Raw genomic sequence first — 25,856 nt, 5'->3', positions numbered from 1 at the left:
ACCCTCTCTGCGCGGAGCAAAATTGAATGCACGAACTCTCGCCTTCCACTCTCGAAGTATTGAAGCAAGCACAAAAAGGTGTTTCCTAGTTAAGGCACAGCTTTTACAATAATTGGCTCTAGAGAAATTTCAACCAAGGTATTTATCCAGATTGGTGTGGATGTGGTAGGCGTCATTTTTATTATTTTTTTTTTTTTTGTAGGATAGGTTTCATCAGGTACGTAACTTGAGAATGGAAATCGTGACGTGGTTTGCGCGCCGGTTGCGTGGGGTACGCGGGCGCGTGCGCGGCGCGCGAGTTGTGGCGCGCTGAGGCGGGCCGCCGCGAAGCTAAACAAATTTAATGTTTGAAAGGGAAATAATGTCAATGGATTTTATTTCGTTTTTAAAAAGGTAATACTGTCTGCGAAATAAAGTCAATTGACCTTATTTCCGTTGATCTTATTACCTGTCACCGAAATTTTTACTAAATAACAAGCGTCATCTACCGCGTAATTCTGCAACGTTTGCTAAAAAAATTCGTTATTTTTTAGTTGTAACTGTTTTTCAGTAAAGGAGCCGTATGTATGCACTTGCCAACAATTGCCACCTACATATGTACGTATGTATCTACATATGTACCTACATTCACATGTCAACACTGCTCTTGCAATAGACTCCCCTTCGATGACACTGACAGGGACAACCATGACAACTGGGTGAGCCATACGTATGGAGTATGAATGTATGTATGTACTACAAGTACATATATCCTCCAATCGTCGTGCCACCTTGAAAGTTGGACACTTCATTTCCAATGTTTGTATGTATGTATGTATGTAGCATTGGCACTACTGTTATTCTAACCTTAAATGCCGTTATGTGTCAACAATTGCAAGGCGACAGTAGAAGGCTGTCCTGCCTGCCTTTTTTTCTAATATTTTTGTTTTTTGAACCTTTTGGTGGGCGCTCGTTTCCGACTGCATATGAGGTGGAGGTGATTCAGAAAACGGTAATAACAAAACAATACATTTGTTGCACTTACTTTAATAAATAAACAAAAAAAAAAAAAAAACTTAACACTTATGTACACTAAAATATGTACATATGAGCGATACAAAAGTGGAGCAAGGATATGTGTTTTTACAACAAGCCAATATAGAATAATGTCAAATGCATTGTGTAGCTGACTCTCTAATTTTATTTTTTCTATTTTCCCATCATTTTTTTCGCTGACATTTAGGTGTACTTGCACTTGCACTGCCGTCATACATTCACCCGTGCAATCGGCTTGGTCGTCTGCTGTCAGGCGCAAATTGTCCCTGCACCGCAGTCATTGTTAGTGCGGTTACAACAAAGGCACAAACACGCATACATATTTGTACAATCTTGCTTAGTTGCATTGTATTAGGTCAATGATTTTATGGCCGCAAGGCAAATGACAGCTACTGCCCTCCTTACAAAAACACGCACCCATACGTCCAACTCACAGAGCTGACAAGGGTGTCTATACATACATACGCAGCAATGTGTTGGCTCATTTATTCCCATCGAGAAAAATTTAGACATTCAGTGGTAATATTTTTTCTAAGTAGTAAAAGTTGCTGATCTATTTTGTTTTTAATTTTTCCGCGACAGTTTTTTTTTTTGTTATAGTAACAGTCTGCCTCAAACGCTCCAGCTCTGAAAGTATTAAACTCGAGGGCCTCCTCGGCGATGGACAGACCATGTGGAGAAGGACTTAGCATTTCCGATAGGCGTCAGTTGGCACAAAAAAAGACTAAGACTTGTATCTTTGTACTGGGCCAAAATCGCTTAGGCGGATACAGCGCTAAACAAGAAGAAGAACTAAATTTGAGAAGGAAGCGATATTATTTTATTTAGTATCTCTCGAAAAAATCGTTATTGCTGCAAAAGCAGGTTTGTAGAACACAAAGTAACCCCTGTCTCTCGTCAGGATTGAATCTCGCAAGTATAATAATCAGGGTGTTGGATTATTTGCCTTTTTTCTAAAACCGGTTTCCGATTTTAAAAGTAAGAAGAATCCGGCTAAAGCGGTTTTACTTCACCTAGTTTTCATGCAGTGTAAATGCTTGTGTTGTTATGAAGTCACCACCAAAAATTACAATAAAACCATTAACAGTAAATATAGCTGTTTTTTAGATCAAAAGTAAATTCACGTTTGATTTTATTTTACGTGTTTTTTTTTTTTTTATTTGAGTAGTGCTCTTGCCGCCGTGGCCTAACTGGACACTCAGGAGGCCCATGGTTCAATTTCTGGTCTCAGCAAAAAAAGTTTTTTTTTTTAATAGCGGTCGCCCCTCGGCAGCCAACGGCAAACCTCCGAGTGTACTTCTGCCGTAATAAAGCTTCTTCGGAGGTGGATTAAAAGTGTAGATCTCTCCATTTGTGTCACAACATCAAGCAGCTGAATCCGAATGGGAGGAGAAGATCGGCCAAACAAGTAGAAAATGTTGTATGTGCCAAACATTTATTTATTGAGTTCAAACATGATATCGAGGGCTTATATTCAATACCCTCTATCTGCAAAAACTCAATTTTTCAGGAGAGCAAAAAAACTGTTTTGGCAGCTGTTTTTTAAAAGTGTTAATAATTTTAAGTACACACGCATGTCTTAAATATTCACGCAATATACTAAAACTAGTTTTTTACTTTTAATTCATTTAATTTTAGTTTAAAGATCAGATAGAGGTTATTGCAATTCGAATTATAACTATTTATATAGAAAAATTTGCTGATAGAGGGTTTTGCAGAATAATGAAAATGTCAGTTCTTTAGACGTAAATACTATGTTAAACTAAGATTTTAATGCGTTTAATGTGTTTTTGTGTCAAAAGAGTATTTCACGTGATTTCGAAATTATATGAGAATTATTAGCACTGTTAAAAGAGGCTTCGCTGGCTGGTTTACTGTCCGTTCAGATGAGGAAATTTCCTTCGTTTATAGAGGCGAAACGTACAGCTGATTCGGCTGTAAATGCCGAGCAGTACGGGGGAAAAGCACTGAAGACAATTGTAACACCCAGCCCTTTTGTTACCACCATATCTGGAACCGTCTGTGAAAATAAGCTCCCAGGTAATTTATGAGTATCAAACTGGGCAAATGCCCTTGCGGTAGAGTTTTTACTTTAGTAAGCATCGGATGATGTCGAATTCTTTGATGTAGCTTAATATACGAAATAAAGGTGATTGCTTGCGACATCAGTTTTTTTGTTGAAAGCCGGATTCGACGTGAGAGATAGCTTTTATTGGCGAGGGGGGAAATGCACGGATGCTTTTTCTCCTCTGCTACATAGTAAGGTGTTTCTAGCAATTTAAGATGTTTTTTTGCGCAGTGTCCATAAATTACGAGCCCAAAGTCAACTTTTACATAATGACAGTTCTGCTTAAAAGTAGGTTTATTGTAAAAAATCATTCCAAATATTTTCAATGTATCAGTATAGGGGAGGAGTGTTAGACAAGGAGAGGGTTGGATGTATGTATTTATTTGTATTTTCTGCATATGTGAAAAAATTACTTTTTCAGCTAAAATCTGAGCTCCTGAAGATTTGGACCAATTGATTAGATCGTTTAGTATGTTAGAAAAAATAATTTTTACTTGCGTCAAGTCCTTAGTCTTAGAAAAAATTAAAATATCATTAGCGTATTTAGTTTGGCAATAGGAATAATAATAGCAGTTTCCCACTCTTGATGATATAACCCTTGAAATAAAATGTAGTTATGGAGTTTAATGACTCTATGTTTGATGGGATACGGATGATTTTTTAGAACGGGGTACGGGATTTTCTCTGCACCAGGGCTTTTGCCTGTCATCGAAGAGATGGTTGGTCAAACTCTTAAATAGATATGAGTACGAGAAAATTGTGAGAATCTTCGGACCAAGTGGAGGCAAATAAACATATACACATCGCTCATTTACTTTAGTAGTGTCATTATCCAAAAAATACAAATTTTGAGTTGAGTATGCAGAAATTATCGCTACGTCTTCTTCTATTTCGTGTAAAAATATCAAAGCTGTATCGATTAAGCCCTGTATGCAGCTCTCAAGAAAACAGTCAAGAAAAAATTGCCATTATTTCGCGTGTGTGTTCAAGGAATTTTGACACTTTTTGATACTTCACAGCCTGTTGCCTCACTCTTTCCTCAAGAAATAATGGAGCGGGCATATATTTCTGTTGCAAAACTGGGTTGCCTTATGCTCTTTCTTCACAAAAAACTTTAGAAAACCGTAGTAGAAAGCGTAGTAAATTTCTTAAGAACTGCGTACTGCCTTAAGGAAATTTGACTCAAGAAAATTTCTTAGCCATTTCTTGTACGCCATTTTATATGGAGTTTTTGCTTTTCTTGAGAGCTGCATACAGGCCTTTACCAGAATCTCACTAGAATAAAATATGTATTCATTTTTAGTATCGGCGTATATGTAAATTCAAAACTTTAAAACCGTCTTTCTCGAGTTTTGATTTTTTGAGTTATGAAATTATTGTAGTAAATGAGCGGACATGTATATACCTGTAAGCTACCGGCCGAACCCGATCTTAGAATAAACTATTTTTGTAACTCTCATCATCAGTCCAACTGAAGCTACGCAGTCCACAAGATTTGGTTTCGGTTGGACATCGCATTAGGTGGAACAAGTTTAGCATGGGCAAAACTAGTTTGACCTAAGATCGGATTTTACCGGAACATATACATACATGCATCGGCACATGTAACTAACCCAGTCTTTATTTGACCTGCCACAAAAAATGGTAATGAAAACGATTTTCCAGCAAAATTGTGTAGATAGAGGATTTTGCTTTTGTAACAAAATGTTATTGCAGATAGTGGATTTTTCAAAATGAGAATATAATACCATAAAAGCAAAATTTTAAGTTTGGCATTATTGTCATGGCTGAAGGATAAATAAGAGCTCACGTTACCATCAAAAACTCATTTTCATCAAAATTGTAGATAGAGGGTATTGAATATAAGCCCTCGATATACTGTTCACTTCCAAATACCCTTGGATAAAATTTTAAAACTATTTAGGGGTTACCCTTGAATAACTCATAACTTTTATTGAAAGATCAGGATTTGTATGAAAGGAAAAAGCCGGTTTGTTCGATAAAATATCCGGTTTATTCGAAAAATCACATTTTTCAAAAATCAAAATTTCAAAAAAACGCTTATAGATATTTACATAGAAAACCGGTGAAAACTGGCTAAAGCTGCCTTTACATGAGGCAAGCGATTTTTTGAATCACGATTTACACGAGCGATTTTTCTTAAGCAATGTTGAATCGCTTAAAAAAATTGCCGCATGTAAATCCAGCTTAACTCTTCTGTCGTTGTTTCAGTTGAGTAAATGTGTCTGAAAGCACTTTAAAGGGTCTGCCGTTATACATACATATATACGATGGCATGAAAAAAATTTCCAACTGGGATTTTAGAAACCAGAACGCACACATATAACAGCAGTTTAGGTTACTTCATATCTGCCGAAGTTCAGTTCCGTCTTCTAGATTATCCCTTCGAAAGAATGGAATGGATTTAAGAACATTTTTGAGTTTTAAAGCACACAATGGCCAAACAAATTTATTCTCTACTTCCTTAGGTTTCTTTATGCTGCGCCATCCCTTTACTATTTTGCGGTTTTCGCAATTTAGCGACTTAGTTTCAATAGTTTTAAGCGTGTGCTCATGCATAGCATGTGTGCGCGCGTGTGTGTTCTGTGTGATGCTTATCTGCGGACTTGCTTGATTTATCGCCTCTTGTAAACTGTCACTTTGGCGTGGTTTAGTGCTAAACTCTATTTTACGTGATTTATTGAGTTGTAATCACTGTGAATTTATTCGAAAGCACTTCATACCCCCCCCCTTATCAATTTACGTTAAAATGGGATGAAAAGAATTTTGTAATCTTGAACTGATTTGTGTTACAAAAACAAAGTTGAGTGACTAATATTTACGAAATACTTTAGGAATTCATACATTGTGGTTTGAAAAGTGTCGTTCAGTCGGTTATGATAATTGTATGTGTTATATGTAATTCAGCATTAGGCAGAGAGAGATTTAACGCTGTCCTTAGCTATTTATACAAAATAAGAGAAAACTTAAAAACGCTCAGCTTACCCATGAGAAAGCGTGAAGAGTTTTTTAATGCTTTCTATACATTTTATATACTTAAACGAGAATCAAGACATATCTCGCAGAGGAAGTAACAGCTCTCTTTAATCGTCACTGATCTAGGGTATCAAGGTTGAACCCTTTTCTGTGGGGCATAGCTATCATCCATTCTAAAAAATGTATTGATTGTCAACAAAAACATATATAGGAAAAGACTTTCATATAAAAAAAAAAAAAAACTAGTTAGGTGCTAAATACTTTTTATTTTCGGATTTTTAATTTTTTTTTTTCAAATCATAGCTTTACAGGTGATACTTTTTTGACAAAAAAAAATGGAAAAGTGTACTAAACAAAGTTTGCTTTTTGTTTAAAAGTCTAAAAAAACTGAAAGACGGAACATATCAAAAATTTAATAAGCTAAAAATTGCTAGAAAAGTAGTACTATTTCTCAAAGTATTCTCGACTTTTCTCTCATTTAATACTCTTCAATTTTTCTGTCTATAAATCTTGAACTCTACGAAGGGTTGAGGTCACCTTTTCGCTTTGTACCGATTAAAGCGAAATTATTGAGTATTGAATTTCCAAATCATTACAAGACCTGCTGAAAAGTAGCACATTCTTGTAGACTGCTAAATGTTTAACCCTTTCAGTACAAGCGTCCAATATTGGACACAAGTTTTTTGTGTGCTTATTAATGCTCTTTTTTTAGTAAATAAGAGCTTTTTTTGGTTAAAAGAACAGTTGTTTTTTGAAAATTATATCATTCTTTATCGCTTTTCTTTTATTCTACTTTCCTTATACAGTTGAACGTATTCTTTTGACTAAAATGAAAAGTGTCACAAAGGCCAATGGTGCACATATTACATATGTATTTAAAAAAAATATACTTTTTTCGGTGGAATTGAGATACGATTTTTTTTAATATTGATATTTTTAAAATCATCGATGCCTTTGGAGAACCACCCAAATCGCCGTTGTGGTTAAAATTAGATTTGGTAATCATGAACTCCAGGCATCGACATATTTGTAAAATAATAGCTAGGAAAAATATTCGAAATTTTTTTGGAAAGGTGTTCCTCGCAAAAATACTGTGGTCAGCATAGCTGGAGTTGGAGTTATGAGGGCTATTTTTTGATGAAAAAATTACATCGACGTCGATAATAGGGCCGATTGTCTATCAAGTCAATGCCTGCAAATAAGAACATTGACAAAGAAAGAAAGTTACAAAACAAAAACCGTAAACTGTGAAATTTGAGTGCCGTGAAATAAGCATTTTTGCAATTGCTCGATGGGCGGTTTTGCAAAGGCATCGACGAAATATATTTCGCAAAAAAGTTAAAATAATTGAGCTCACTCCCCATTTTACAATTATAGGGCAATACTGTATAATATAATGTATAAAATTTTTGATTGTAGTGGTGAAATCAACGACCCAAAATTCGCCGATATAAAAATTTTCAGATCAAAGGCTGCTTTCTGGTCCTGAGAGGGTTAAGTGAGTTTTTTTTGTTTGTTTTTTGTCTTGTTTTATTGGAATGAGGTTATTTTTTGTGTGTTGTCCTTATCTTTCCTCCAATTTTTTATTATACAAATTGCGTCCCTCAAGCAATCTCTCACAAACATAAACTCGCATTTACACTAAAACACCAACATTTTGAACCAAGTTTATTCATATTTGTAGCAATATTTATTTCTATTTACCATAAATCTAACTGTACATATACATATATACACAAAAGTTGATGAACTTCTCTTTTTTTTTAATTTCTAATGGCAAATAATTATTGAAACCAAAAAATAGTACGCTTCTTATCGACTTTGGTTAAAATTGCTTTTCAATGTCAATAAAACATACATATCTACAAATATACGAAATATCTATGCATATGTACATTTACTATAAATATGTGTGTGTCTTTTCTACTATTTTCCGCCGTTAATTTGCTTTCCGCTTCGTCCCAAAACTTAAACGATAAACCGCATTCCCGCCCAACGCATTCGTGATTTTGTTCAAACAACTGCGCTTCGCTTCAATTTAATAATTCGCTTTGCCAACACCCATCTCCAATAAACAGCACTGGCCGCAACTTTAGCGGTGTACCGCGTCGTCTACTCGACGGCAGTAATCGTCAAATCTCCTCAATTGCACTAGGCGCCTCAACATCGCCCTCGGCAGCAGCAGCGGCGGCGGCGGCGGCGGCGGCGGCGACTTCGGCGGCGAACATCAGCTCTTCGCCCTGCGGTACACTCGGCAGCATTAACTCCACCCACTCGGCATCCTCGTCCAGCGGCAGTAGCAGCAGCGGCGCCGTCATCACCTTTCAGTGCGCCGGCGGCGGCCAATCGGGCATTGGCAGCAGCAGCGACACGGTAGACGGCATTGGCTATAGCGACGGCGGCGGTGGCCATCCCAACCAGTTGCTCGGCTCACCCAGCAATAATGGCATTGTTTGTGGAGTTGGTGGCGGTGGCGGTAGTGGTGCTAACAGTCCGCGCCTCGCTCCCAGCGCACTCACCTCTGCTTCCGCTACAACCGAGGCGATCAGTTCTTTGGCAGCCAGTCCTACGGACGCCTGCAGCATACGTTCAAATCCTTCGGCCGCATCGCTTTTGCTAACCACCGCCACGATGGCTGCGGCCGAAGCAGCAGCGGCGCAGATGGCGGCGAGCAACAACTCGGGTTTGAGCGCTTCCGGCGCGACACTCTCGCCGCTCGCGACTACCCAGATCATACGGCGGCCCAGCATTACAATGTGCGTTCGCTGGGTGACTTGAAAGCGAAGAGGCCTTCGTGCAGGGCTCTCTTTCTCTTGACACAATTTTGTAGTTGATGTCCGCGATTGCTAAAATACTTTTTGTTTTTATGTTTCGAGTTCTAAGATTTTTGTAGCTTTGAAAACGATACGTTCTTTGCGTTTTTTTTTCGCTATCTTTTTTCTTCGGAGTATGCTTTGCAGTTGGTAATTATTTGCTAAGCTCGTGATGAACTTCTTCTGAGGAATGGATTTCTTGTTTCAGAATGCGTTGGCATTGCATTATTTTGTTTTTATTCCAGCACCTTTTGGCATGTGCGGTAAATTTTTATGTATTTTTTTTTTTTTCTTCTTTTGATGCTATGCGAACTTTGGAATGCGAATATTTTTAAGAATTGCAAAATTTTGCAATTTGTTGAACTATTTTTTACTCAGATACTTAAATTTTCTCCCCATTATTTAATCTTTTAAAACATGTTTTGTGAAAGCGGTTTTGAGCAAGATATATCAATAGGCAAAATAAGTAATTGCAACTTAATTTCTAATTTCTAGTTCTTGGAATGGAAGTTCGTATTTGATTTTATTGAAACTAACTATGACTAAGGAGGATAAGAAAATACTTTAGATGAATTAAATCCATACACTGCATGTCCCCTTTTTGCCATAAATAAATCAATGAAATCTTTAAAAATTATCATACATGGAACTCTATGGAAATAGTGTCCAGTAATGCTTGTGAGTTCTCGAAAGCAGTGCTCGATAGAACATCTCCAGTGTTCTCGGACACCAGTATTGGAACAATTATTGAACTTTAGAAAATTTAAGGGGTATTCGCTTTATTAGCAAAAAGCATCGAAAAACTCGAAAGCCCAAAAAAATTTGTCTGAACTGCAAACATTTTTAAGAAAAACATTTTAGAGCAAGGCGAATTCATATAAGGTGGTGTTACCAGAGCTGCTGATTTCAAGGCGAATTAATACTGATTGTCAATAGGATGTGTTTGTTGTATTTTTGTTTTGTTCTGATTGCCAATGGGAGTATAATTTGTTAGTGTAGTTTTTTTTGTTTTTGGGCTGACTTTTCCAGTTTTCGAGTTTATTTTCAAAATTTCGGAAAATCGTGTGTTACGTTGAGTTTTTTATGTAGGCATGCTCCTTGTCGAAATAATGCTTCTCCTTAGAAATGATCCAAGTACTTGTAATGAATGGGTTTAAATTTACATTTTGATCTATTTTTTAGTGAATGCATTTTGATAAGATGTCTAAAAATTTAAAAGAAATTAAACTGAAGTTTTAAAATTTTTTTTTAGTCACATTCGTTTGCATATATTGTTAGCTTAGAGTGGAAAGTTTGCTAAGTCCATTTTTGCAAAATTTGCAGTAGAGAAAAAATTCTTATAGCCATTTGATTCAAGTAAGTATTTCGCAAAACTGTGAACACAACATTTCGCATATTTAACGCAAAGAAAAACTCACCACCAATCAGAAGTATTCGATTTTTATTAAAAAAATCTATCGTTTTGGCCTTATCGAATTTTCGAGACCTCTTTGCCTTTCCTTGAATTTAACGAGAAAAAATAAAACAAGTAACATAATCCTTTTCGAAACGATGTTTTTTTTTCTTTCTCTGCCTCTTAGTTTATCAAAATTTGACTTTTCATGAAAATGGGACTTAGCGACTTTTCACTCTAAGCTAGCGTATGCTGTTTATATATTCAATCTTACTTTTTATTCTTTTTGTTTTCTTCGTTTTCTCTTTTTTATTTATTTTTTGTTCCATAAATTTTTTTTTTTATTTAATTTACTTTTTAATGTTTTTACTTTTTTTTGGCAATTTTCGAATTTTTTAATCTACATTTTTCAATTATTAATTTTTTTATCGATTTTAATTTTTCCCGTTTTTTAAATTAAATATTCTTTTTATGTTAGTCATTCTCCATTTTCAATTTAGAAAGAACTTCTGTTACTTTTGCCCTTCGTGCGAGCACTCTATTTCGTTTTGCCTAAACGAAGTTATTTAATACTCTACAGTGTGCTCGCAGTTTCGTTTTTATTTGCCCACTCCAGGCCTTACGATGTTTTTTTTTTTAATATTTTTTAACCATATTTCTAACAAAAAGCTACATTTCACTTTCTTACTAATTTCGTAAAATAATCAAACTAACCCAAAAAAAAAAAACATTCTCTCATCAAGTCTTGAAAAGTTCGTTCTTGTTTGGTCCTTGTTGAAAATTTTTTCTGTTTGTTTTTTAGTTATATTTTATTATTACTGGTAAATTATTATAAAGTTTAAAGGTAAATACTAATTGAATTCATTTCCACGTGGCAGTTTTCAAATAGCACAAGTTATTTGTCTCCTCAATGCCTATTGGAAACTCAGCATTAGACCAACTTTTCAAACTTAAATTATTTGTTGTAATTGTTTGCATTCTCTTGTGATGTCTCGCATTTTCAAGCTGAAATCATTCATTTGTTGTCGAATAAAATTTTCATTTTCATATTCAGCACTGACCACGATTCACCACACTCCAACTTGTCAACACACTTTTTGTCTTGTGTCACTCCACCAATCTTCCCACCTACATCACATTTGTAACTAGAAAAAATTCATATGCTCGTAGTGCCATTTCTTTTTTTTTCGTAAACACGATTCTTTATTTATCTCAATTTTCTACTATCTACGCATAGTCTGTTTTCGTACTTACATACATAGTTTTCATACTTGCACACCTTTTTGTAGCCGTTTGCATAAGTAGTCTAAGTAGCTGATTAAGAAAACCCCGATTTTTTTCATTAGTTTTTAAATTCATTTTTACAAAAACAGGACATTTTTGCATAAATACATAAATAGATGTTAGTTATATTTTTATTCAAATTAATTGCATTCTAATTTTATCTTCATTATTTTTTCTGCTTTTTCAACATTTTCAACAACTATCTGCTCGTGGTTAATTTCGAAATGTGCGGTGGAACTGGTGACCGCTTGCTATCTGGCACATCACTTCGTAATGCCATCCTTTCGATACCATTTGCTTTAGGAACCCCAGTTCCGGTTCGTTAGTCATAAGTGAAACAGGATCTCTAGATCGCATGAAAAACGCGGCTGAAAAACGTAAAAAGGGGCCGCTGGATGACGGACCCCGCGTTTCGGATCGTGTCGAGGAGACGCGTGTCAATCCCAATTCGCTAATTGATGAGATTTTGAAGGACACCAAATTGGATCAATTAGCCGAATCGGCGGAGAGTGAGTAGACATGAAATTGTGAACATATAAATAAAATCAAATTAAAATTGTACACATATTCACAGCATCTGGCCTGCAATTGTATATTGCACGTGATGGCACCGCATCGCTGGGTAGTCATGAGGTGAAAGCTCGCGTACCAACTGGCGCCTTCAAGCAGGTGGTCATGAAGAATCCAAGATAGTAGCGTAAATCGTAAAATTGTAAGAAGCAAGAAGACTACAAACTACATAACTATGATACCGCATACATAAAAATACATACATACATACATACAAACATATGTACGTGTAACACAGCAACCGCAGCAACAGTATAGTAAAGCTACCACAGCAGCAGCAGCAGCAGCAAGAAAAGAACGAAAAGAAAAAATAATTAAGAAAAATGCAAAACTAAATAATAAATAAATATAAAATTATTTATAGAATAAAAACAATCCAAATGCTAAAGCTACATTAACTATATATAATGCAATGTAAGCCAGCAAGCCAGTAAAAAATAAGCAGCAAAAATTGTACGAGCAGCAAAAAAAGAAATAAGCCAATCTACTAACTAGAGAATTTAAATCAAAACATGCAAACATAACCATCTACAGATTTGTATACATTCATCACACACTTCATTCATCACATAGCCTCAAGTTATAAACTCAACGGTAGCATCTCAAGACATTAAGTTTTTATGTATAAGCGCGACCGAACGGCAGATTACGGAAACCGAACGCGATCGCGAACGTATGAAAGAGTAAAATGAAAGCCATCCATCCATCCATGCACTCACATTTTACATCACCATTCACCTCAAGCCACCACAAATTCGATTGATACTGCAAAAAGTAATCGCGCGCGACTTTATAAGCCGACAACAAAGCTAAAAAAAAAACATTCGTGTATTCTCAATACCCGTATACAAAACTTCAACGAGCAGGCGCTTGATTGACATGTAGTCTATAGAAATGACGAGTAAAGTATTCGTGTGGCAGTATCACAAAGTTCGTGCAAAACACAATTCGACAAGTGAGTTATAAAGAAGTAGTAGTTGGTTTAAACGGAGTAGTGTAGTAGTTAGTTGGATACGACTTACGTTTTGGAAATTTAAGAATTTATTAGCGGTCTCCCTTTAAATGAAAAAGAGACTCAAAAGCCTCCAAGCATTGACTGAACTGTCAAAATTTGTATGAGAAATATTTTCGAGTCTCAAACTTTTCAGTTCTTCCGAGTGTGTGGGGATCGGGCAATCGTATAGGAATTTGTTATATAGGCAAAAGGCTACAAGTTTATGAAAACAAATCTCTACATATGTTCGACAAGTTTCGTGTGATCTTCGTTGATTTCATTTTATTAGTAGAAAATATGTAGGGCCGTTAAGAAGCATTACAGTTGCGTCCTGGAAATAAGAAAATTACAATTACATATTTTTTGAAGTGACCTTATGGCAAGCGTACATACTTCCAGATCTAATATTTAACCGACTCTCTTAAACTTGAAAAGCTGGAAGACTCGAAATTCTGAAATGTTTTCATACAAACTTTTGACAGTTTCGAAAAATTTTCGAGACCTTAAAGGTTTTTGGAGCATTTTTACCGTTTAAGGAGGAAATACCTTATTAACTTGTATTGTAAAAATGAGTATTCTTCTGAAAAATATCTATATACCGGGTAGGCTCTATTGACGATATCCAATAAAAATTCCTTATTCCAAAAATAATGAAACAGAAGAGGTTTGAAATCTAACTTTTCGGATTTGTGCATTTTTCAACAAGAATTCATAGTTATAGGAAAAAATTTACATGCTCTTATCTCTTTAGGCGAAAAACTCATCTCCTTTTAGGTTTACATTTTTGAAGCGAGTGTTTCGTTTGTGATCGTGATTGTTCGTTTTTTCGCGTAATCTAATAGGCTTCCTTATTAATAAAGCTATTATTTCAAACATAACCACAAAAATTCAAAATTTTACAATTAGCAAATTTTTGGACTATCTGCAAATTTCAAAAAAAAAAAAAAAACCCTACAAACTGCGAGGATTCAACCCGGATGTCTATAACACTTTGGTGATTTTAAATAGTCTAGCAACTGTTAATCAATTGCTGTTGTTGTAATTTTTTTTTGTTTTTTTTTTTTTGTTAAGTAGCACAACATGTGATGTGATGTGCTGATTTAGCTTCCATGACACTAAATTTGTCGTGAATTTAATATTTATTAAATTTTTTCAAGATCAAGAGTTTAATCAACCGTACGTTCGATTTTGCTACGCAATAGAAATATTGGTATGCTGTTATCCGCTTTTTCGTATCGTTATTTCGAAATTCGGTGGCCACTTCGGTAATTCGTAATGTTCGTATGACAGAATCCAACGTGGCTGTCATTTTGAAGAATTTTGCGGAAATTTTGTATGAAGAGTAAATGGTGTCGGAGCTGTAAGCGCACAAATAACTAAAATTATGTAATTTAAATAGTGCTTAAAGAGCGCCAAATTCAAATTATGGCCGTTTCCAATACCACGTTGATAACTTCCTACAGCGAAGCACCGCAAAATTGCCATAGAGAAGCCACTGACGAAGATTTTACAATTAGCCGAAACTGTTCCTCCGCAACACTTAAAATGAAAAATAGAGCAGTAGCATCTCTTAACCATTGCCTTTGCCCATTTATGCAATTGAATGGTCGGCGCGAATAACGTTGTAAGTGACAAGATTATAATTTTGCAGAAATAAAAATAAAATGAGTTTAATGACGCACATATGTAGATAAGCTCATTTGATTTGGTTTTCTATTTTTACGGTACAGGACTATTCAATAAACTTGCTCTTAAAGTATAAAGTATATAATGTCTGCAAACCCAACTTGACAAGGGATGACGGAAATTCGTTCCAAAATAAATTATAAAAGTTTAATGTAAAATGTACATTATACTTTTATATCGGCAAAGTTAAAGAAACTTGTCTGCCTACAACGTTATTCGCGGCGACCATTCAATTGTTCCCAAAAAAGCTTATGCAGCGACTATAGAATCCGTAATAGTTTTTTAAAACTTCCTTACAAATTTCACTCTTCACATGCAATGATATTTGTTTATTTATTTCTGTCAAAAAAGCTTTTCAAGAACTTCGAGCTTTCGGTTTTTGGTTGCCAATGCATACCATTTTTATATTTTGCGGAGCGGAGCTACGACTTCATAATATACTTAAAGTCGGATTTCAGCATAGGGGTGTTAATACAGAAGGCCATAACAAAAACATTTAACTTTTTTCTCCATTTATTTCTAAATTATTATTATTTTTGGTATACGGTAAGCGTGTCTTAAAATGTGTGTGTTTATCTGTTTAAATAAAATAAAAAAAAAAAACTATTTTTATTTAGGAATGAAAGTTATATCAAATTGCTTACTAATTTTGTCTGCTAAATCTATCGAATGTAGTAAATTGTGTAGGTACTAAACATTTTGGCATTTGCTACAAAAATGAACTGAAATTTTAACGTTTTTTTCTCAAATAAGCAAAAACAAAAAAAAAACATAAAAGAATAGCTGGGTTAAATACAAAAACAAGCTACAAATACGCGAAAAAAAATACAAAACTATTGAAACGAGTACAACTTTTGCTTGAATTTAAACGTTCTTGTTCCGCTTGATCGTTAGGATCATTTAGACTCTGCTGCTGAAAATATGCAATTAATACTACTAATTACATAGGCGTACACGCTGTAATACAAAGCTGCTGCAAAAATTGTGAAAACTATAAGTAATAATTAACTAGTTAAGCTATTTAAATACAACAAAAATACGCAGTGAGGAAAAACAGCGCGCGCATCTACTTACATACATACATACATACATCCATACGTATTATTATAGCGCTGAGAAGAGCGCGTGCATGCGTTATTCATTCTCATATTTCACTTGCATGCATTTTTGGCATCTCCTTAGACTGTACGTCTTCTCAATTCAATTTGTTTTTCGCATATAATTGCATACGCTTACATATTTACATACATACGTTATTTGAGAAAAGCCTTTAGATTTTTTTTTTTTTTTTTTCAGTTAAATTGCGAATTTTAGGGTTATCGTCAGGCAAATAAAAACCGCTGATCACATTTCCTATTCATTTTACATTTTATGTTTTCTAATTTTATATTAAAAAAAAAAAAAAAACAAAGATTACCAACTTCCCACCTCCGCAAGCTTCTGTGACCACACTCACACATCCATACGCGTATTTTTCGTACAACAACAACACATTTGCGCGGTTTACATTTACCTACCTGCGACCATTATTGTACGTTTTCTAGTGCATACGGACAGACATACCTATATATGTATTTCATATGTTGACCTATTTAAAGAATATATGTATATACATACATACATACATACATGTATATATAATAATCCTGCCTAGTTCTTAAAATCCAAAACAAAACCAACACAAATGATTTAAATAAAAACGTGCGTGTTTATCTGTGTAAATTATAATTGTTTAGTTGATATTCTGCTCTTCGAGATTTATTGAGAAAAGATTAATAAATAAAATAAATGCGTACAAGCAAACGTTAAATAAAATAATTAACAAAAAAATTATTAAGCCTAAAAATATCAATTAAAATTTAGTTGTTAGACGTAGTTAGCCTTTTAAAATACATATACATATAGATACATTAATTTAAATACATACATATAAACATACATACGTACATTATAATAATTACTATACAACAAAATATAATAAAAATAATTAAAAATATAAAATCAAATTTATAAATTAAATTGAAGCAAATCTTACAATTAATTAAGAAATGGCTTACAAATTGTTTACAAACAGCGCATAGAAGTAAAAACAAAGCAAACTATTTGCAAATCAAAACTGAGTAAGGCAAAAAAAAAAATCAAGTTATACTATAAACCTAAATGCGTGAATGTTTTTCCTTCGCTTCATTACCCTGCCCTTCAACAAATAATACTTCAGGGCAGTGTAATAAATTTTTCACATTTACCTACGATGCCCGAGCTTAGAAAGAGGGCCGTTAGCAAATATTCGTGAATTTGGTGGTGACAACAGATATCTCTATGTGTTTTTATGCAAGATTAACAACAAAACAGTTTTTGCATTATAAATATCGCGCTCTATCCACGAAAATAACGTAAAGTTTGATTGAGGCGATTTTCTGGGCGATTCAACATTGCTCAAGAAAAATTGCTCCTGTAAATGGTGATTCAAAAAATCGTTTACCTCAAAGTATACGGCAAGTGAACTTTTGCCGGCGATAATCGCCTTTCAAAAAAAAATCGCCTCATTATTTTATAGCCTATGCAAGATCAGATTTCTAGGGATAAGGTACAAGAATCGTATTAAAATTCTCCGTGCAGTTTCTAGTCTTAGCTAGGTAGCGCCAGGCTCCAGAGATTATGTAAAGCCGTATTTATGATCTGATTTGTTTCAAATTTGGCATATATTGAATTGAAATATAGGAAGACATAGATCTGCAAAATATGCAACCGCTAGGTGGCGCTGAAGTCAAAATAAAAAATATATTCGATATAAGATTCATGTTTTATTTGCGTTAGAAATTCGTGTAAAACAGTATTACCAACCGATTTAGTAGCGCCATGTCAGATACTTCGGCTGATAAAAGAAACGGGAAAGGGTTTTGCATTTAAAATCTTGGAAAATTAAAACTTAAATACTCTTGTGGCCACACAAACCGTACCACCGCTTAAAAAAAAAAAAATAAAGCAGAATTTTTTAAATTAATAAAAACATATTTTTCAATATAGTTAGTTCACACTGTAACAGAAACTGTATAAATAAAAGTTTCGAACTTTGTAAAAAATTTAGGAAACTTCATCAAGATTTTAAACTTTTTTTAAGTTTTTGGAAAAATTTCGGTTATGCAGTTTAATAGCCCATTTAGTTTTAGTATAATAGAATTTTCGATGATTTTTGATAAATTTTTTTGCCGGCGGTGTTGTATAGTTTTTTACATGGGAAAAGTGCGCAACGTCGTATGAACAAAAAAAAAAATAAAATAAAAAATTGCAAAAACTCAACCAGAACTTTAGGCTACTTCAAACCTGCACTTTATTGTACTTAAATGAAATGGGCTATTAAATTGCATACCCGAAATTTTTCCTCAAAAATTTCGTTTCATAAATTTGAAATTTTGATGAATTTTTCTAAATTTTGTACAAAGTTTGAAACTTTTATCCATATACATAGCTTTTGTTACAGTGTGAATTATGTATGTATGTATATTTAAAACAAAATAATGATTTTTTTATTAACTTACAAAATTCTACGTTTTTTTTTTTTAAGTAGTGGTAAGGTTTCCGCTGCCACAAGTGTACATATTTCAAATATTACTAACAACAAATTCGCGGAATTTTGCAATGTTATAACCCAAGTCAATCCCCACTTCTGTGTTTTATAATGTCACGCGTTCGCATAGAAAATATTCATCTTTAAATTCACTATCAATTGTCATTTTTTACTTAACAAAAGGCTACTTAGTTCCTATGCAAATATGGAAAAACCTTTTTAAAATTTTAACTTTTTCATTATCTTTTTTAACATTTTGTGTCCTCACGTCAGTTTGGAAATGCTCATATGTATATAAAAGGATACATGATTTTTCTAAGATATCGCTGTGGCAAGAATTTTGCCTACTGCAATGTGTCGGTACATTCCTGGCTGCGCGACTTAACGTGATCTTTGCCGCCTGCTTTGTGTAGATGCAGGGAATTACTAATTTGCTAGATTCGCTTACCTGTAGTAACTTGTCTCTTTTTTTAATTTTCAATTCAGGCGAGTTTCACATTCATGAGAGCCTGTGAATGAGACTAGAAAGGTATTGAACGCCCTCTTTCGAAACCTTGTCAAAAATTCTGCGTTGATTCCATTATTCTGGCTTTAACCATTCGTTTATCATTTGTAAAACAGAAAATATCTTGCGAAATTGCCTTATTCCAGAGCCTCATTAGATTCGAAATATTTAAATGACGACATTTGCTTTAAACATACATTGAAATAGTTACATACCAACACAAAGTATTTACTGAAGCAAAAAAAAAAAAAAAAGTGAATCAATAGTGTAAACTGGCCATTATTACCATTTGTTTATGCGCAGAAAAAAGTAATAATCATAAATCAATTATTATAAATTTATTGCATACAAATAATTACTACTAGCTGCGGCATGTAAAACAAAAACAAACTGATAAATAAGTACATAGTTATAAACATTTTTGTCGTGTGTAAATTGATAGCAAAAAGCAAACTAAAAAAAAAAAAAAACAACGTACATACATAATTGTGGGAATAAAAACTTGTGATTTGAGATGCGTTTAAATAAGACGACTGTGGTGTACTTACTTGGTTGGATATGCACGATTGGATTTTCTAAAAAGGCAATGAAATTAGCATTGAAACATGTAAGTGAAATTTAAATCCACTAGTGAACCCGCACGGCGTAAAAATGCTCAAAATTAAATTTCAAAATCTAAAAAGTATTCCAAATGTTAGTCGGAGTTATAAGCGATCCGAGTGCCATTGTTCATCTAAATTCGTACAGCCGTTTCTGATACTATACCGATAAAAAAGTTGTTAATAAACAAAAGAAAAGCTTTATCGCACATTTGCAGGCTAAGGTCTTTAATTTGACCGCTCATTTTTTAAATGCCAAAGATAGGTGCAAATCAAATGACTATCGCAAAGAATACTTTCTCGAATAATAGACATATAACTATAATTAGTTACATCGATATGACTGTGCGAAAAGATGGCCAGCCTAATCAAAGATATTTTTCAAACTAAAGCTTAGCTTGCATAAATTTCTATCGATTGAAACCCATATCTCAATATTTATTGAAACTTGTGTATAAGTTAACTAAATTCGACCGTTTAAACAGGTGGCAGCCATCTTCAAAAGTATTTGAAAGCTCAAACCTTGTTAACTTTCCTTCGTCTGACATTGCGATGTATATTTTGTAATTAACTGATGAATTATGTTGAATTTGACTTTTTAAACATGTGGCAACCCCGTTATATATAGCTCAGAAAAAAAAATTTTTCAAACCCCCTACGATTGACGCCCGTATTTAAATAATTCATTTATCTTATTAAATACTTTTAAACAGGTGGCAACCCTCTTCGAAAATCTCAAAAATAATCGTAGTGTTCAAACTGAAGACTTCTTAACACTCTTCCTTTGGATATTTAATATAACTTGTAGATATACATATAAGTTAACTAAATTTGACATTTTATGCAGGTGGCAACCCTCTTCAAAATATTTTCAAACTACTACCTTCTAAAACCCGTTATAACCTGTGCCTTATATCAATGATAATTTTCTTGAATCGGGAAAGAGCTAATCATGAACAAAATAAATGCTTCTACTGTATATTGCAATTATCGGTACGACGTTACCAGATTGACGCGAGAAAACCAAAACTCGCGCCATCACCTCAGCAGGCTACAAAACATGACAAATTGAGAACACCTACAACTCAATTTCATGCAATTTATTTCCATAAGAAGAGCTTATCCTTAACGAAACGCAAATAAGTGCCACCGTCTGGGGCCAGAACGAAAGCCTTGGCCTCAAACTTCATTTCCGGTGCAGTGAGCGAGCAAGTTTCCACACGAAAGTTCTTCAAAATGTGTACCAGCCCCGTTTTGACTTCCAGCAGACCCAGCAACGTGCCAATACAGCTGCGTGGACCAGCGCCAAAGGGTAGATAACTCATTGGCGTATGCACTTTACGATTTTCAGCTGAAAAACGCTCAGGATCGAATTCGAGTGGATTGGGCCAGTACTGCAAGAATTTTTTTTTTTTTTGAGAAAAAATGCGCATTAGCGCTTAGCAAACATATTTACCCGCTCATCCCGATGTAAGCCGAGCACAGAAATGTAGACGGGTGTGCCTTGTGGTATGCGGTAGCCACTCTGATGATCTATTTCGTAACCCAACTCGGCGGTGCAGCGTCGATCGAGAAAGGAGGTAGGCGGATACAGACGCAAAACTTCATCGACAATCATGCGCAGATACGGCAGCGCATTGATGGTGTCATAGTCAACCGAGCCATTGCCTTTTGTTAGCGCTTCCAACAATTCGGCGCGCAAACGACGCTGTATCTCCGGTTGCTTGGCCAACTCGTAAAGCGCAAAGGTGATTGTCGAAGAGGACGTGTCGAAGCCGGCCAGCAGCAAGAAGGCCGCTTGAGCCACGAAGAAGTCACGCTTCTGCACCACACTTTCATTCGAGCTGCCAGCTGTTTCTCGCTTCAGCGCTATAAATATATCAATCAGATCGTTGCGCTGCGCTCCGTTGCGCGTACGCTCTTCAATTACATACTCAATGGAGGAGCGCATGAACTTTTCATATTCCGGCGAGTACAGATGTGCGCTGATCAACTCCACCCACTGAGGCATGAAGAAAATGGTGAAGAGATGTAGAACGCGCTTGAAGCGGGGCTCGTTAACTTCGATGCACATGCGTCGAAATTCGGCTTGCGGATTTGCCAAGCTGTTCGCCTCGATGCCAAAGGCGAGTGAAGCAATTACATCGGTGGTGAAGAGCGCACTCAGCTCCTTCACTTCCACAATGACTGATTGGGTTTTTTGGTCGAAACTCAAAGCGGCCATGTGTTCCTCCAGCTTGTTGCCTACCTGTAAGAGATATTTTTATACCCGAGCGCACTTGTGCACAAGGGTATTATAACTTTGTTCACATAACGGTTGTTTGTAACAGGCAAAACGAATCGAGATAGATATAGACAAATGTATACATAAATGATCAGAATGAAAAGAGAAATCGATTAAGCGGTGACTGTCTGTCCGTCCGTCCGTCCGTCCGTCCGTCCGTCCGTCCGTCCGTCCGTCCGTCCGTCCGTCCGTCCGTCCGTCCGTCCGTCTGTGCACACGATAACTCGAGTAAAAATTGAGATATCTTAACGAAACTTGGTACGTGAACTTCTTTTGGGCGTGGGACGGATGGTATTGAAAATGGGCGAAATCGGATAATAACCACGCCTACCTCCCATATAACGGTAATTTTAAGAAATACGAAAACTGCGATATTTTAGTAACTACTGAAGCTAATTCACTCAAAATTGATACTTACAATTAGTTTCAGACGGAAAACATGAATATTATAAATTTTTGGAAAATGGGCGTAGCCACGCCCACTTATGGTTACATATGTATATCTTGGTAACCGCTGCACCAATTTCTTCGAAACTTGGCACAGTTGTTGGCCTTAGTACAGCTTACTAAATGGCTGAAAATTTTAAAAATCGGACAATAACCACGCCTACCTCCCATATAACGGTAATTTTCAGAAAAACGAAAACTGCGATATTTTAGTAACTACTGAAGATAATTCACTCAAAATTGATATTTGCAATGAGTTTTAGACGGAAAATAAGAATATTACAAAATTTTGGCAAATGGGCGTAGCCACGCCCACTTATGGTTACATGTGTATATCTTGGTAACCGCTACACCAATTTCTTCCAAACTTGGCACAGTTGTTGGTCCTGGTACAGCATACCAACTGGCCGAAAATTTCTAAAATCGGACAATAACCACGCCCACATCCCATATAACGGTAATTTTGAGAAATACAAAATCTTCGATAAATCAGTAAATATTGAAGCTAATTTATTCAAAATTGATGATTGCAACAATTCTTTACCAAGAAATACGTTTATGACAAAATTTTGGAAAATGGGCGTAGCACCGCCCACTTGTGATCACATATATGTATCTCGCTAACCGTTCTAGCAATTTGTACCAAACTCGGTACGGTTATTGTGCTTGCCACATAAAAGCAAACCGTTGAAAATTGTTGAAATCGGACTAAAATTGAGGCCGCTTTTCATATAACGGTAAATTTCAGATATGCTTGAAACTGCAATATTTCGAAATTTAAGGACGCTAATTTACTTAAAATGTATACACCCCGGCTTATCATGTAGCGGTAGCTTTCGGAAAGGTGGAAAACATATATTTAATACTTGCGCCGGGTATTTAATGTTCGGCTCCGCCCGAACTTAGACTTTCTTACTTGTTGTTTTTGTTTTTATGTTCTTTGTATGAAATAAAGTCTTCTGCCACACACCTGTTGCAGCAGCGGATACATTTGCTTCGCCTTCCCGTGAGAAAATAGTGGTGAAAATATCTGATGTATCTCCGTCCATACTTCGTATTGCGCAAAAAACAAATTCAGCGAACCCATCGCATCACCACCGGCGTCAGTGCGTTCGAAGCGGCTGGCAAATGCACTAAAGTCACTCACGAGCACACGTTTGATGAGCGCAGGGTCACGCAACAACAGCGCATGGTTATGCAGCACATGTATTCCCACAAAGTCATGACCGCTGGCGGCCGGATGATCGTAGAGCGATTGGAATTGTTCGCCAAAGCAGCAGCGGTAACGTAGCAGATCGAAGACATTGCCAGCGATCAGTGTGGGCGGGATTTGCGGTAGCCCACGCACTAGCCAATAACGAAAATGCTGACGCAACCAGATATACACAGCGACTATGAGGCAAAGACATAGTGACAAACACAAGCTGAACATGGCTGATGTGCGCAAGGGTATTTTTCCACAACTTGTGAAATGTATGAAACGCAGTAGAATGCACTCGCTACACAAATTATACTTTGCAACTGCTTGTTTAACCTCTAATCAGTTGCATTTTTGTGATTCGATTTGATTTTACAGCTGATAAACCGTTAGCAGCTTTCAGCGGCGAAGCTTTCCCAAGCTGCGCTGGTTAGTACCCTTTCAGATATATCAAGTCTTGAAAGTAATTTTTTCGCATTCTCTTTTGTGTTTCCTATTCCCACACGTCGACTTTTATTGAATTCAAGTCCTTGGTTCTTTTAATGGGATGCACCGTGAAAGATCAAAAGAGACAAGAAAACTTGAAACGAATTAACGTTACGGGGGTACCTGTACTCATCCTCTCTCTACTCACTTCCTTCGCCTACGAACGAACAGACAGGACTTGACGTGTCTGAAAGCTGACTTAGTGAGTATACAAACATACATACATATGTATGTACGTATTGGTGCTTAAGTGGATAGTATAAAAGCTCAGGTGTAAAAGCTCAACGTATGTACTTAGTTGCGTACATACACATGTATATACATATGTACCTACGTACATTAAAGGGTGGGAATATGGACTGCCAATTTGTCCCAAACGGCGTCAGTTTTCGTTCTATTTTACCTCAAATACTTTTCTACAAATTTATTATTTAATTCGAAGTCCTGCACCTACATATGTTCAGATTTAGTTTATATTTAGAATATATCGAGCCCTAACCGCCAAAATAACGTAAGCGACATTTTTTTTAATTATTATTTTTTTATGCAGAAATATTCCCAGAGCATCTATGTAGATGCATCAAAAAGAACAAGTTATGCACTCGCAAAATTAAAACTTACATAAGTACATGCATATATTATTTTCCAATATCCAATGAATCCGGATATATCAAATAATTATTTATTTCATTTTATTAGAAACCAACTTTTACCCGCGGGTTTCACCCCACGTCTTTATACAAATATAAAATATAATTTATGTAAAGATGTTATATTTTATTTCTGGTCTAATTTCACTATTTTCGCTAAAGTTTTGGGTTTTATTTTAAGGCATTCTTGTTTATAGTCATTGCAAAATCTAAGCCAACTTTAGACTGAAGTCTTTTAAAGGCATTTGAGAAGTAATTAAAGGGGTCTTGTGGATGTGGCTTGTGGTTCCGAAGTAAAAAATTTGTCACTTTTTAGCACCTGAATTTTTTTGTTTGACACTTTTTGGTACATTTTTATCCCCAGTATGGCACCCTATAGCTAATGAAAGTTGGCAGCCCTGGCTAGAATTTCCGCGCATGGCTGATGTACATTCCAGCGAAAAGCTTGAGCACCGTAGTATTGTTCAGAACCGGGAAACAAAAACTTTAAAAACAAAACAGATTAGGTAAGAGCCAGGTGAAAGGGTGGCTTTCGAGCTGCATACCAAATTATTACCGCAATTTTGCAGCTTCTTGCCTTCTTGATGCTCTTTTGGTGATGCTCAACTGTAAATCTACTTAAATGCTGCAAATTCTGCAGATTGTCAAGCGTGATGCAGACACAGGCGCCCAAACACTGAGCAAACTTGACGCTGGATCCCCGCGAACCACCTGCGTTGCAAGTATCGCAGGTTCCATGTCACTAATCAAATGAAAAACGCGCAATAAGACTACCAAGGCTGGATTAATGCCGCTTCGCGCTGAACTCAATCTTTTCCCATCTTCCTCCAAGCCAAACAACAACCTTTTGTATGTAACAACGGAATTGTAGTCTGTGTTTATTGGCCAAAAATTGTATGTGTTAAAACTAAAATATCATTTTGCACAAATCTTATTGTATGTATGTATGTATTTATATTATTCTAACTTAGCTTTGCAAATTTCAGTCCGTTCTGTGTTTGCACAAAAATGCAGGCAACATCGGCACCTGGCTTCGCCTCGCAAACACACTTTCGCTAAATTCGTTCACGTTTTGAAGGCCTCACCCGAAATGGAAACAGCCTGTGGGGCAACAAATATTAGATTCACCACAGGGCTTACGACAATCCAAGCATGAGCCGTATGATCCGCTCGGACCGCAGGGACCGCAACAGTTGGGAGCACAAGGACTGCATGGCCGACATGGACCGCAAGGTCTGCACCGCTCGCAACAGCAACAGGGATTACACATCCTCGGACG

At 35.8% G+C, this 25,856-nt stretch overlaps 3 protein-coding genes across 11 annotated transcripts in view; 2 read left to right on the top strand and 1 right to left on the bottom strand.

Moving 5' to 3' along the window:
- LOC118735943 (protein FAM102B) overlaps nt 1–12,981 on the top strand; it is a 138,995-nt gene extending 126,014 nt beyond the window's left edge. For 6 of the 8 annotated variants that reach the window (XM_036465991.1, XM_036465993.1, XM_036465992.1 and 3 more), the window contains 2 exons: nt 11,894–12,099; nt 12,165–12,981. In XM_036465991.1, coding sequence (XP_036321884.1) covers nt 11,894–12,099; nt 12,165–12,283 — 325 coding nt within the window. In that variant the 3' untranslated portion in view covers nt 12,284–12,981. Of the gene's footprint in view, nt 1–8,178; nt 8,857–11,893; nt 12,100–12,164 lie in introns of all 8 variants that reach the window. The other 2 variants (XM_036465999.1, XM_036465995.1) reach the window with 2 other exon arrangements.
- A 47-nt stretch (nt 12,982–13,028) lies between these two features.
- The window catches only part of LOC118735942 (collagen alpha-2(XI) chain-like), a 49,988-nt gene continuing 37,160 nt past the window's right edge, over nt 13,029–25,856 (top strand). For both annotated transcript variants that reach the window (XM_036465990.1, XM_036465989.1), the window contains exon 1: nt 13,029–13,115. The gene's annotated coding sequence lies outside the window, so the exon portion shown is untranslated. The remainder of the gene's footprint in view (nt 13,116–25,856) is intronic.
- On the bottom strand, nt 20,216–23,944 carry LOC118735945 (probable cytochrome P450 6t1). Its single transcript, XM_036466000.1, has 3 exons — nt 23,214–23,944; nt 20,969–21,760; nt 20,216–20,906 (listed from the first exon to the last, which is right to left on the bottom strand). The coding sequence occupies exons 1-3, from the start codon at nt 23,673–23,675 to the stop codon at nt 20,613–20,615; spliced, it is 1,548 nt and encodes a 515-aa protein (XP_036321893.1). The 5' UTR covers nt 23,676–23,944; the 3' UTR covers nt 20,216–20,612.

Source organism: Rhagoletis pomonella, unplaced genomic scaffold, assembly GCF_013731165.1.
Source record: "Rhagoletis pomonella isolate Grant_MI unplaced genomic scaffold, Rhpom_1.0 Rhpom_scaffold_00003, whole genome shotgun sequence".
Classification (NCBI taxonomy): Eukaryota; Metazoa; Arthropoda; class Insecta; order Diptera; family Tephritidae; genus Rhagoletis; species Rhagoletis pomonella.
Note: the sequence above shows the minus strand (reverse complement) of the source record. Positions and strands in the feature narration are given on the sequence as shown.

What these genes read in the sequence shown, in the direction of transcription:
- LOC118735945 (XM_036466000.1), bottom strand. Translation starts at nt 23,675, where the DNA reads ATGTTCAGCTTGTGTTTGTCACTATGTCTTTGCCTCATAGTCGCTGTG. An exon ending in TGTATCCGCTGCTGCAACAG is followed by an intron (nt 21,761 to 23,213) that starts GTGTGTGGCAGA and finishes TATCTCTTACAG; the next exon opens with GTAGGCAACAAGCTGGAGGA. An exon ending in GCTTACATCGGGATGAGCGG is followed by an intron (nt 20,907 to 20,968) that starts GTAAATATGTTT and finishes AAATTCTTGCAG; the next exon opens with TACTGGCCCAATCCACTCGA.